Source organism: Anabrus simplex, chromosome 14 (assembly GCF_040414725.1).
Source record: "Anabrus simplex isolate iqAnaSimp1 chromosome 14, ASM4041472v1, whole genome shotgun sequence".
Lineage (NCBI taxonomy): Eukaryota > Metazoa > Arthropoda > Insecta > Orthoptera > Tettigoniidae > Anabrus > Anabrus simplex.
In genome coordinates, this window is record NC_090278.1 from 95,804,071 (window position 1) to 95,818,783 (window position 14,713).

General features: G+C 41.2%; 1 protein-coding gene across 1 annotated transcript in view; it reads left to right on the forward strand.

The window, feature by feature from the left end:
- Positions 1-12,354, forward strand: part of LOC136885521 (X-linked interleukin-1 receptor accessory protein-like 2) — a 148,799-nt gene extending 136,445 nt beyond the window's left edge. Inside the window, exons 8-9 of the mRNA XM_067158122.2 lie at positions 829-986; positions 5,873-12,354. Coding sequence (XP_067014223.2) covers positions 829-986; positions 5,873-6,148 — 434 coding nt within the window. The 3' untranslated portion in view covers positions 6,149-12,354. The remainder of the gene's footprint in view (positions 1-828; positions 987-5,872) is intronic.
- The last annotated feature ends 2,359 nt before the right edge of the window (positions 12,355-14,713 follow it).

Here is a 14,713-nt window from a genome sequence, read left to right on the forward strand (position 1 = left end):
CTTGTTTTAACACAGCTATTTAATACCTTCGCTCCCGTAGAGGAGTAAACTTGTTTAGCGCTCGTTCAGTGTAGCGTACTCAGATATGCCTGTGTTTTTAGAGATCGCAAGAGCTCTACCTAGAAGTTTCTCTTTCTTCCGGTAGATGTCTCCAGTGTCCTCTTTTCTCGACACTGGAACCCCCCCGTGCGTTCTTTTACTCCTTGTTTAAAAGCTTATTTTGGTGATTCTCAAATTGCAAGTAACGGTGCTTGTGCAGTAGACAAAGCTATAGTAATAAGCGTAACTCCGGAAGAAATGTCATATTTTGACAGTGGCGATATGTGATGATCTGATAGCTTTAGATAGTGGAAGTGAGTGAGATTGCGTGTGCAGTTAAAGTGCTGGAAGGGTGAACAGTAATCTGGACAGGGATAACAACCAATTATCCTTTCTGTCATTCATTTGACATACAGACGGGTGTAAATAAAAACTGTGAGGAAAACTATGTTATATCTTTTGTAAATATTTTTTTCAATAATGATTTCTGTAATGTGCACTAATGTCAGTTAGGTAGATTTTTAAAAATGGCTGGGTCCTAGCAGTGGCAAGCTCTTCAGGTGGCTGTATTGAAAGTGTTTACGTCCATAGCCTCAATCAGCTATTGGATAGATGATAAGAATTTTGTATAAATATTATTAATGTCTGTATGGAACTAAAAATGAAATTTGTAAGTTGTAATGAAGTAATTATGGTGGTAAATAAAGGTTCATCCTCAAAGCTGTGCCCAGAAAGCTGGTTCAGAGTTCACAGAATGCTTGTTTTTATAGTTGCAACTTGATGTTGCAGGGAACTTGGAGCTAGCTGGAGCTGCAGAGAACAGTCGTCGCCTCGTGGTCGTGTTGTCTCCTGCCCTGCTCGGTAACAAGTGGACCAGTACCTGCCTGCACGAAGTTCTCAGCGTGCTCCACGGCTTGCACCCTGCCTTGGTCTGCGTTGCTCTGCAGGTAACTTCTTGCACCCTAGTTGGAGGAGACTTACTTTCTTGTTTTGTGACCCAAAATTCTGAATGTGGATACTTTTAAAACTCAAGATGTTTATACACGTTGGTGCACATTTACAAACGTTCTCTAATTAAAATCTCAATGAAATCTCTAGAACAACAACTTTCCCATGTTTTTAGCAAACTTGTCACAAACTGGACGGGTGATATGTCCTTGTTGCTGGGACAAAACTCACCTCTCTTCCCTTTTTGATGACCTTCTTGCCTTTGTGCGAGTTCCTCATGTGATGCACAACCACTTACTGCCCTAACAACTTCAGGAACGTTTGTCATTACTAGACAATGGATTTATGTGCTAATGTAGACTTCCAAAACTGACAAGGAAGGTGAAATTGGACAAATTATAAAGTTTAATACTGCATACACTTGCATATTTGCATATATTTGAGATAAGTGCATACATTTCAAATCTGAGATTTATTTGCACAAGTTGTAGACTTTTATCATGTATATTTTAATGTATTTTACAAGCTGTCAACAAAATATTAAGTAATTAATGCCGTGAACACTTTCGGCAGTGAAACAGTTCGGATGGAACTGGCCCTTATCAAGACACACTTCCAAACCATACCAGAATCAGCCAAGAATCTAGAAACACACGGATTAAATCTTGGTGATTCGCTGGACATTATGGAGAACGTGAACCGTGAATTGGAGAGTATCTCAGGAAACCTCGGACTATGTGTAAATCAAAATATCGTGACGTCCTTAAACAAAATCCGGGTTACGACATCATGATCGCTATAAATATTTGGCTGGTACTGATAATGTGGATCTACCAAAATGTTTCAACACCTACACTCGCTCCCGAATGCGAGTACTGTTTTGTCACATCTGTAGATGTAGAGAGATCATTCTCCACATTAACGCTAATTTTAACGCCACAGATTATAACCGAAAACTTGGAGAAGACTGTTGTAGTGTACTGCAGAGCAAACGTAGGGTGTGCAGTGTAACATGAATGAGGAATGTGTATTTAGTGGGTTTCTTCACGTTTGTGTTTTTTACTCGGTGTTCATAAAAACTTTAACTGATTTATTATGTTTATTAATACACAGTGTCTTATCTAGGAGATGGGTGCATACTCGTAGATTGATGTGTCTCACAAACTCTGCACGGATTGTTTGTACTAGTAGAACAGCCGCACCTGTAAGTAGTGTGATTCTTCTTTGTGCTTTTTCATTCAGTTGTTCATTCATCATCATGATTTAGTTTCTGTGAATCGCGCAAATCTAGTAAAGCAATGCTACGTTTGCATTTCATACAAGTGCTTAATAGCATGAAAATGTGTGCATACTTCACCACTTTTTGCTGTACAGTTGCATTCTTTTATTGGTGATTTATACAGCATACATATCATTACAGAGAAAAACTACATGAGCGTTGGTCACAGCTAACAGTGGCTAGCTCTTCGTTTTGCGTACCATTTGTATGAGGAGCTCATCTCGTCTACCCTGCCCTTGGTTTCATGGTAAAACATGATCATTTCTGTTTGTGTCACTGTCAATGGCTTTCAAGTTGTGACACCAACACAACCACTTTCTCTTTCCTAAGATTATAGGACACAACAGTACATCTGTTCTTTCTGAAACCAAACAGTTTTGACCATTCTTCTTGTCATTTGCTTCTTACAAAAGTTGTTTGTTGCTCTTTTATTTGTCCTGTTAGTTGCAGCAGAAAACCTAAGTACTTCCACAACCTGCACCTGGGTCGAAGCTCCCAGTTTCATTATCTCCATTGCGGATATTGGTTGAGCAAGTAATGCTAACTGCTCATGAGATGTGGATAGGAGAATTGGTGCTGCCCACTCAGCATCTACAAGTGTATCCCATCATGTCTTCATGAATAAGGACGTTACAATGGATGTCATATCAACAGTGCTTTACGGTTGTAAAACTTGGACCCTCTATTGCCGGGACATCAAAAAGCTAGAGCGCTTCCATCTGCAAAACTTAACATCCATCTTTAACATCACACCAACCTTGCAGTTCTTGAGAAAGCACATGCCATAAGCATTGAAGCCACCATCATTGGCCGTTGGATAGAGCATGTCCGTCACAAGAATGATACCAGGCTTCTCGTCGACTCTGCTCCGGCACAAGACTTCATGAGGCGTTTCGAAGATAAACTAAAGCGTACTATGAAAGAGTTGGAATAAAGACTCAATCAACCACACAGTTTCTACATTGGTTACGGTGTTTGAAGACAAGCGGCATAGACATGAAAAGGCTAAATGACGAGCTCAGCCATGCCATGTGATTTGTCTGGACGTATGTTTCATGCCAAGATTGGGCTACTGAGTAAAATGAAACATATTCACAAAGCATTTTGAGTGTGAAAACGTAAACTGTTGAAGAATAGGTTTACTCGGATAAGAGTTGCAGATGACGAGTTGCAACAGTTGTCAAATTATGCTGCTCCAAAAGTTTATTATTTCCTCCTTTTTTTTTCATGTTGATAAGACACAATCATCATCATCATCATCATCATCATCATTTTACAGTTCCAATTTCCTGCGTACTGCTGGCGAGCCTCTTCCTTTCTGTACAAATGTACAAATAAATGGAATGTACGGACAGCGGATACTAGTGGCAAGGGGTCAGTGTGGCCCACTGCTCAGGGTATGCGCACAAACTGTTCTGTGTACAGAGGGGGTTGCCAGGAAGGTACTAGGCTGGTTGAGGATGTAAAAACAGAAATGTCCGATGTTGGGTCTAGTGTTGGTGGTGATTATTGTTTTAAGAGGAAATAAAATTAGGCAACCATCCTCTATGTAACACTAATCGGAGGGAAAAATAGAAGGGATTTGACACTTCGTAAAATGAAGGTATCGGCCAGAGAAAGACGAGAACCACGAAGGGCTTGAAAATGAAAGACTCCTTAGGCCTCGAATGCTCGAATATCGTCGGGGTCGGAAAAGAACAAGAGTTGACCGCGGGAGGTCGGACAGAATAGATGACAGTGGCGGAGCCTGGCACAAGTAAGCAGAAGCAATGCCAGGACTCGGCTAAGGGCCCTATTGTCGCCAACCCATGCTCCCAAGTTCAGAGTCCCTGGGGCCCCTTTTAGTCGCCTCTGACGAGAGACAGGTGATACTGTGGGTGTTATTCTACTGTCGCCACCCACAGGGGGATGTTGAGTCTAGGTGACCCATTGCCATATTTCTTGTGTTACGAAGCTATCATAATTTGAGTGCTGGAAATGGCTATTATTCATAATTGTAAAATTGCCAGACCGGTTCTAGCTGTGAGATAACAAGATAATACACATTTGATCCCCATAGCGATGGCCGCTGTGCAAGTGGTACTGGTGTGTGCAGCAAACAACCACATTATTTAATCTTAACATATTGACAACGGGCCCCGAACGGAGGCTGCTATCCCATGTAGACCAGACAGGTTCTATCCTTCAAGAAAGAAATTGCACTGCTGCAGTCAAAATGCTGTAACTCAAAATGTATTCAAGATATCGACCAGGTTGCTTCGTAGTCTGTACGTTGTGATTCTTTTCAAAGCAATACGGTTTGTGACTCCATTCAATAGTCTTTCTAAGCACATTGTAGTAGGAATGCCGTGTTAGTGCCATTAGTGTACTCATTGTTTTAAAGTATGCAAGGATTTCTCTGTACAGCTACTCCCCGTTTAGTGTTAGCTGTTAATCAGTAGAAATATCTAATTCACTGTCACTCTGTACCTATTATAACCGATCTGTACATAATTAATCACAATTATCAGTATCCATCCGCAACTGAATATGCCGCGCCATGTTGACATCTGCACTGGAGCTCCAGGGAATAGCTCTATATATCCGACATTGTTTTGTTAAATCAGGAAGTTTTAAAGAAAGAAAGATGCAATACTATAATCTATTAGTTTTCTAACAGCTGAAGATGACCTGTTTACGGGTCGAAACCGGTACTGTTTTTATGTATATCATTGACACTATGTAAAATAAAGTATTGATTAGGTGGAGAACTCATCCTTCATACTTGTAAAGAAAGATGCAGCAATAATTTATCTTCCATGACTACACCATTTGGAACTCATAATCTCACCCATAATTTCATCAGTAATCAAGGAAATACGAGGTGCATAAAAGCGAGAATTCTCCTAGCCGTCGCCTACTCTTGGCTGTCAGCTAAGAAACCTATTACCCATGTAGCACATCAGGCAATGAATCTGCATGTAAATGTTGAAATACTTTGTCGTAGCATAGGGCACATTGCCATGGGCGCTTCATCTTGTACAGTGATTCTCGGCATGTAAGAACACTCGTGTATATACGAAGTTTCCATGCCTACAAAGACCTACAATTTAAAAAGAATACTTTGACACTAAAATCTATGATCCCTCTACTCCATGACATGATTAAAAGTAGTTAAAATTATTGCCAACAGATCTGAGGCAGCAGTCTATGTTCATGCTCTCTGCTCCAGAGAGATAATAGCATACATTGTCGAATGGCTAAGAAAGCTAAGCAGATGCTTCTTGTTTCTGAGTTGTTGTACGTTAAAATAAAATATGTTAATAGTACCTAAGGTTTCATTAAAAATCCTGATGAAGAATACAACATTCATCATCATCATTTTCTAACTCCAGTTTCCTGGGTGTGGTGTACAAGCGCTGGCGCTCTCCTGGTTTGCAAACAACTTCTGTTCCAGGACATCTTACCATTCGAGACCTCTCCCCTCCACATCCTATTGCACTGTGTTTATCCAGCATTTACCCGGTCTCCTTCCTAAGATTTTTGTTAATGAGGGTCATTCCCACATCAGTCAAATATTATCTGGGTCACCGTGTATGACTTCGTTTGTCTACTTGTGTGTTTCAGTCCCTGCCAAAGAACGAGTTTGTGAAGGGCGAGAGCGGATGCACCTTGCCTTCGTTGCTCTGTGGTCTGTCTGCACCCGTGGAATGGTCCGGCCAGTCGGAGGCTAACCGTCGGGACTTCTGGATCTACCTGCGGCTGCGCATGCCTCCCAGAGACCGCAGCCGCCGCGGTGCCCAGGACTGCAAGCAGCCCATCGCTCAGATCTCTGTCACCGGCAGCAACAAGAAGAAAGCCATTCGCGCCAACTCTCACGAGAGCTTGGAGGTCTTAGTCTAAGACCAGATCTCACTGTATTTAAGTTGTTATTTATATCAAACGACGGTAACATGTCTGTCCACATGCTGTCATCACTTTCTTCCACAGATAACGTCTTGAAACACCTGAAATGTTAGGAATCTGGGCTTTAAAAAATTGGGAAGACTGACGCATCGATGATTGACCCTCTCAACAATTAAGATCAGCAGTCAGTTGTCTTATAACGAGACTAGAGTGGTTTAGATACTGACCTCAAGTCTAGCCAAGTCTGATGGAACTGTATTTGGGCAGAACTCGTCTATTCTTGTTGTTCCCTCAACCCTGAGGATAAGGTTCCATTGTTCGCAGTCTTCTGCCAAAAGGATTTCTTATGTGGGGTATGCTGTGGCCCAGGGACACTTCCTAAGATTCCTTGTTTTTCAAGGCTACTTTCTCCATGTCTCACAGAATTAGAACTGCAGATAGCCTAATCCTGGATGCTCCTTTCCTGGAGGAAGGACTCACTGGAATGAAATGCCGTCGCAAGAGTTCTGCAGCGTCATATCTCAAACGAGTTGATCTCGTATCCGCAGCACCATAAAGGAAATATTCTGGACTAAGAATTCCTGAGGGACAAAATTTGATGTAAAACCAAATGATATTACTAATGTTAGTATTAAAAACTAGATAGCCAGGCCCATGGTGTAGGGGTAGTGTTGCCTAGAAACCCTGGATTCTATTGCCGGTCAGTCCAGGGATTTTAGTTGTGGAACAGGGTTCACTCAGCTTCGTCAGGGCAACTGAGGAGCTTTCTGATGAGAGACAGCACACGATGTCTTGCCGAGCACATGGCAGGTTTTCTGTCTGGACAGCAGTCATCTTCGCAGGCCGCAGCCCCTGTGTGGGCTGTTGTGCCAAATCATTAAAAGCAAAATAACAATAATATTGTAGGTGTTTCCAGGACAACCAATATTTGAAGGAAGTCGTCCAAGGAAATTGAAACTCTGTTTCTGAACTTGTGTTCATTCCCTTTGTTCAGTTTTTCAAGAACAAAGTTGATAAACTGTCGAGCTGGATGTCTTTGAGCAGGGACTATTCATTCTTCTTAAGGGGTCTCAATCCTACTGTGTGTGCAATTTGCTCTAGCAAGGCTGTTTTGTGTCTTTCTTTGATGATCATTTTATTTGACTGCCACTGTTTGTGGCAAGATCGAACGTCCAGTTCTACGATGTAACCAGGTGTTCAGTTGAGGTGACGCGAGGTTGTAGGTTGTAGTTCTTGTGCACATCTTTAACTCTTTCCCGCAGCTTCCATAGTAGAGTGTACTAGACTTTCAAACCAACTTCCTCTGCCATCTGTCTGCTAAACATATAACTTCTTGGAACCAGAGAATTCCTTATGCATTCTAGATACAACTGACATGCACAGAATGCTAAAATAACTTGTTTTGTTATACGTTTTCTTAGATAGAACAGACAGCTGACTGAATGGCTGCACATAATCAGTCAAGTGAAGAGGATATTAGTTACAAATTCAATTCATATGTAGACGAATGCAATGATAATGAGTTTGAAGTTGTAGGTATAATAATAAATATGGTGTGGGAAGCCGAAAAAAAAAAATCTGAATAAAATCGAAATACAGCATATTGCACAGGACAGGAAATGCTCATTCAGGTACCGTCCCCTGTTAAAATATTAGGTCTATTTGGGCAAAAAATAATTATCAGTTTTAATCCTCCCAGTTAATTCTGTTTCGGAGTTTGGGCCTCTACATAACTGCATAATATTCCAACTAATGTCAATTTATCTTCCAATCGCGTTCAGTGAAGAATAGTTTATAATTTGTATGTCCTCCAAAGAGACAGTTTATAAAGAAATAGAACCTGTGACTAGCACAATGAAAAAGAAACGAATGTCATTCTTAGGCCATCTAATATGGTCACCAGAAAAATAATAGAAAAAATTATGGAAGAGTAAGAATAATATTAGACGGATCACAGAACTTAAAGAAGACATGAGAGAGTTGCATATTACAATGAAAGATTTAGAATACAAAACCAATATTGAAAGATAAACACACTAGACTACAGACAAAAATCAACAAGCAGAGAATAGGAAGAGTGATTCCAGAAGCAGAAAGAAAATTACATTCAGAAAGGATGAAACAGTATTGGGCTGACAAAAAGAAGAAAAATCTCCATAAACCTGACTAAGTATCCTATGTTGGCTAAAAAATTAAAATAAAATAAATTGTATGTCCGAGAGGCAGTGTGATTTTCTGTCTAAATATCTTCATCCGACGGATCCCGAAAATGAAATAAAATAAATGAAATAAATTGGGGGACGTTCTTTGCATTAGCAAGAAAATAAGAGCCCCATCGGGTCGAGCAATTCAGACTGACTTTAAGAACAAGCAATTTAACATTAACTTGCACCATGCTGGATGCTTATTGATGTATTGTTCCGAATTGGGGAGCGGAGGGGGTTTCCTGCGTGTAATTAGGTGATCTGACTATCGTTTTAGAATAAGAATAGTGTATTTTCCCTTGTTGCAAAATTTGAAACTGATATCTTAAGTGGTTTTTGCAGAAAAAATTAGTTAGTGAATGTACGTCACAACTATATATGACAAGCAAATTATTACTCTAGGTTTCACCAGACAGTGAGTCAAAGATAGTCTGTGGGAAAGGGTTAAAGTGTTACTTAACTTCCAGAGAATTGTGAGTTCTGCTGTTTTCAGCTTCTGCCAAGGAAAGTGCTTGGGCTAAGAGTGTTTTACTTAGTTCATAAAGTGGCCATTTTACAAAATGTCTGTTACATCCTTAGCAGATTGCAAAAAATACTGTGGGATCAATTTGCTAAACCAGATCATCAAAGAATTATCAACACAAAAAGGCATAAGACATTTGTTTGTTTGCAAGAATAACTTGTTAAAGCAACATTCGGCAAACCACATTTCAAATAAGTGCACACGTTTGATAATACAAGGCAATATTTTTTGTCTATCAAAAAGTTTTAATTTGTTGACACAGGTGAGTCGGACATGTTGCCGTGCCCTGCTAGATGTACTGTATATAATATTGTGTTCTATGTAGTAAATGTCCTCCTTATATTACTCTGCTAGGATAGAGATTTCTGTTCTCCTGCAACTCATCGGACATTAGCTTTCCAAAATATTGTGAAAGTGCCTTTTTCAAAGTGTTCATTGGATGAGAGAGAGAGGTCAGATTCCCCGTCTACTTAAGACAGTGGAGCATTTATTTACACAGGGTGGAGGTGAATTTCAGAGGTTGTTCAGGGACGTTAGCCAGGTACTTCAGAATGGGTAAGCCAGGATTGCTGGCAACTCACTAGTTAGTAATTGTATTTTTTATGTTTTTAAACCTTTGTGTTTGTTTACGCGGAATTTGTCTTGATTTTTTGAATTGAACTACTTGTAAATATGGCTTGCTAGCTGTTAGTATCGTTGACGGGATAATAGTATAGTCAGTGTAATGTTATTGTTGATCAGTTTTGTGAGCTTTTGATATTGTAGGCCTTCCCCACTCTGTGATACTAGAGGGAGCCCTTCCTTCTTTCACGACTCCCTCTTGTCTTATTCTTCAAGCAATCGTTCCTTAATCTTTTTTTCTAATTTCTTATCATCTTTACAGTTTTCCTTGTCAATACGGACCGATGACCACACAAACAATATTTCCATGTTAGCAATGCTCATTGATATGGACTAAGCAACAAAAGTTTAAATTCATGAATTCTGTTATGACAATCAGTATGGTACGGCCCTGTGGTGTAGAGGTAGCGTGCCTGCCTCTCACCCGGAGTCCCCGGGTTCGATTCCTGGCCAGGTCAGAGATTTTTCTTTCGACCTGAGGGCTGGTTTTGAGGTCCACTCAGCCTACGTGATTAGAATTGAGGAGCTCTCTGACGGTGAGATAGCGGTCTCAAAAGCCCAGAATAATGACCGAGAGGATGCGTCGTGCTGATCACACGACCCCTCGTAATCTGCAGGCCCTCGGGCTGAGCAGCGGACGCTGGGCAGGCCAAGGCCCTTTTAAGGGCGTTAAGTGCTGTGGGGTTTTGGTTTTTGGTTTGGTTAGTTATGTATTATGTATTGGTAGGACCAAAAATTAGACAGATATTTGAGAATTCAATTTTAGGCCTTCCCCATAACTACCATTTCACCTGCCGTGAATATAATTATTTATAGCCTAGACTGTAGTGCCTTATTCCCCGACTTTACATACTGATTTTCATTAAATTCCCTTCAGCTATTTTCTTGTGATACACTTTTATACGTACAGACGACAGAAAAGTAAAAAGGGCATTTCCTTCTTCCTGTAGACGGATCAATACAGAAATATCATTCTTTTTAAATTCCGAGTAATGTACAGACAAAACTCTTATGGATGCAGATGGTGAGGGCGACCCTTGTCTCATCCTGGTTTGTGAACGATGGGCTATGTTCAGAGTCGGGTTTGAATAGGAGAGGGCATCTCGCACCTATTCAGAGTTGTGGCCTCCGTGTGCTTGGGCAGATAGGACTAGAGTTTTGTAGGGCAGCATCCTACTTCACAGAAATCTGAGCACGTTCAGACCGTTTTAAGCAAGCCTGGGACCTTTAGGTGTCTTGTAGACTGACCACTGGGAGGCGTTGGTAATGGAGACGTGTGTACTGTATGTTGAGTATAGTATCATTACACTGATTGTCTCAGAAGGGTAATGGTTTTGTTTGTTGTGGTAGAGTGGAGTGATTGTGAACTGTGGCAAAATTGTGCTGTGTCAGGTAAACATATTCAGCAGAGAAACAAAAATTTGGTGTTAACAGACACAAAGGTAGACCCTAAACAACCTCTGGAAGTTTGTAGAGTTCTCTTCCGCCCTGTAATTGTTGAAGAAGTTCTGAAAGTGAGAATCTCAGAGCTCCTCGAGATGTTCAGAAAGAGTGCAATAAAATGTAGCCGAGGCTGCAACAATGGTAGGTTTGTTTGAAATTCTGGCGTGACTTGAAAACGTGGATGTAAGTCTGCTGTTGTGTTCTTCCTTGTGTGGGATTCACTTCCATAGGGCTGAAATTGAAACTTGCTCGTGAAGCCCACAAAACTCCCCAGTAGAGGTTTAGGAATTACGTACAGGCACTGCGAGCTGCACCAATGAGGGCAAAGGCTTGAAGACTAAACATCTCCTCCTGCCTTGCTTCGAGATTGATGTCTTTGCTTGGTGCTGTTCGGCAGTGTCGAGATACGGGCAGTTTGTGTATCTATGTCCGCCTGTGCCTGCAGGAATGCCTGGAATGAGTACAGCGTGATCAACAAACTCCAGAGCACTTGATAAGCCAGCAAATGCCACAAGTTCTTTAGACTACTCTAAACAAATGAATTACAATACATACGCAATTATTTCTGTAAAATATGGGTTTATTTCAATTAATGCACGAACAGCGTTTGACAGTTGAACAGGATCTGTATTTCGACTTAACATAATTCATTTGTAACAACAGCCGCTCAGACAAATAAGGAGAGGCTTAGCAACTGAAAAATGGTTAGTACGAACACCAACAAAAAAGTACCTTTTTTTGCACCGATATTATTTCCACTTTCAATTGTCTTAAATTTACAAAAGGTCAAACATAATTTTCAATAGTCTCCTTTGGGAATGTGAAATAACTATTCTTCCAATTTGTTGCAGAATTTGCGTTTAGGCACTGATTTTGTTGGCTTTGAATGTGTTGTGATTAGTTTTTCTAATTAGAGCCACTGTTATTCACATTTATGATGTGAAAGAGCGAGTATGGACAAGAGTGCTGTACGTAGCATGACTTGCGGGATACATGTTATCGGGACGGCTGTTTCTGCAGGCATAGCGGCAACCTACTGCAAGGTTCATGTAGTCGAAAGTGGCTGGACTTCCGAAGGTCGCAGGAAGTGGTGCGTGTGAATGTGCGATACTTACCACTGTCATAAACTCACAGGGTATAAGAAAGTATTGTAGATGTAAGGTGACTTTGAGGTGGTGTCTCATATCCATGATGAGTCTGCTACAGTCTGGAGTTTGAAACATTAAAAATCCCTTGAGCATTAACTTCGAGGATCAGTTGACTGAATGAAATTTTCTCAGGAAGGCGTATTGAGTGGAGTGGATCTGTAGCAGCCTTCAGACATGGATGTCTTTATTTAGTGTTGTTATAAATATTGTGATGTTATATTTGTGTATAACTATTATATAAATATATATATTCTCAAGTCGTGAGGAGTTGTTCAACATTTTTCTTTTCCTGTCCATGATTCTAGACTAGCCTTTCTGCTCCAGTGATTAGAAATGCGACTGTCCGCATATCAGAATAACTTTAACGAAATCTGTTTTATTATTCTTACCAACGCACTGTACAAAGTCTGCCAGAAAAATCTGTACACTCCTTGCCAGACTGCATTGGGATACTGAGATTGTCAACTGTTTTGAAGTAGCTGTATGTTGTAGTATGGTCTTTCGCCCAACAGATGTCTGTACTTGCATCATGACAGTAGAAAAACAAGATAGCTGGACCATGCTTGACCTTCGAGCAGCGAAAATGCATTCTGAAGTGGTTTACCAGATTGTATAATGCCGCTGGAGTGCAGCGTCATTGGTGGAGGGAGTTTGGACCAGAACCTCCAACATGCTTAACAATTACACACATTACTGTTAAGTGTGAGACGCATGGAACGATTTATGATATTCACAATGGAAGATGGGGACGAGCGTGTACAGCTACCAGTGCTGGTTTGTTGGCTCTTGTGCTGGAAAGCCACTAAGTGGAAAATTTACATGCCAGAATTATATGCGCTTTATGATAACTATCCTGATCATAGGCTGCAATTTTGCGAACCGTATCAACAAATGCAAAGTCAAGATGACTCTTTGTGACGAAGGTAGTGTGGACTGATGAGGGCCATTTTAAACTTAATGGACCAGTGAATCGACATAACTGTATATACTGGGCCCTGGAAAATCCGCATGTTCATGTGGACAAGGCGGTCAGTCTACCAGTGGTTAATGTCTGGTGTGGATTGTCATCTACGGGTTTAGCAGGACCATTTTCTGTGAAGGTACTGTCACTGCAAAAGTGTACTTGGAAATATTACGCACATTAATTTTATGAGCTGCACACACACTTTATGGAGCTGATGAGATGGGGTGCCATTACACTACCATGTAGCAGCTTGAACTTTCCTGGGAGGGCCCATTGAGTTCCCACCACGTTCGCCAGATCTTACCCCTGTGGACTTTAACTTGTGGGGAACTGTGAAAGATCAAGTCTATCGGCATAAGCTGCACACACTGGAGACCCTTCGCCAGGAGATTATAGCAGCATCTGCAGCGTTCCTTATTGCAATGTTGACCGACGTAGTTGCTGTGTGAACATTTTGATCATCTAATGTAACCATATGCCTACCTGAAGAGAGTGCTAAATGTGTGATCAATATTTCAAATAAATAATGAAAATAAATAAATCATTCTTGTTTTGTAAGGATTGTATGCGTTTTTCTGGCAGACTCGTTTTTTTTGTTGTAAACATTGACACAATGGAGGCTACAACTATGTCATTTGCATACAAGTACATTACTACAGACAAGTTTTTTGTGGTCTCTGCTTTGTGGGTTGACGGCATCTTCGAGTAATATGCTGTTGATTTGTGTTATGTCTTAATACACTACGAACCAGCACAGTGAATACATCCCTCAACAGGGGGTTTGCTTCAGAGAGGGTGGTGCTGGTGGTGGTGATTATTGTTTTAAGAGGAACTACAACTGGGCAACCATCCTCTATATAACAATGATCAGGGGAAAACTGGAAGGGGTGCCACACTTTGAAAAATGAAGCAAAGAAAGACAAAGGCCTTGAAGGGCGTGAAAATGACTCCCTCGGCCTCGTAAACCTAGTATCGTAGCGGTTCAAAAAGAACAAGAGTTGGGATAGCATAGATGGGAGTGAGGAGCCTGATACTAGTATGTGGAAGCAATCCAAGGGCCCCATAGTCGGTGATCCATGCTCCAAAAGTAAGAGTCCGTGGGGCAGTCTGAGCCGGGATCTCAAGATTAGCACAAGCACTGCTCTTCGCAAGAAATTTTGAGAGATCTCGAGAGCGTTGTCCGTGCATTGTGCGGCGAGCAACGTGTCGCAGGCCTACAGGTAGGCAGATGATGATTGTGCCGATTATGCAAGTTACCAACCACGCGCCTTCTCCATTCCGTAAAAATGTGCGGTGGTGGTAGTGATTATTGTTCTAAGAGGAAGTCCATCCTCTATATAATACTAATCGGAGAGATAAGATGGAAGGGATCCGACACTTTGAAAAATGAAGGTATCTGCAAAACAAAGACACGGGCCACAAAGGGCGTGAAAATGAAAGACTCCGTAGGCCTTGAATGCTCCAGTACCGTCGGAGTAGGTAAAGAACAAGAGTTGACCAGGGGAGTCGGATACGATATATGAAAGTGAGAAGTCTGGCACAGTCAAGGAGAAATAATGCCAGGACTCAGCTGAGGAGCCTGTGGTCACCAACCCACTATCTGAAGTTGAAATCCCCTGGGACCCCTTTTAGTCACCTCTTACAACAGGCAGAGGATAC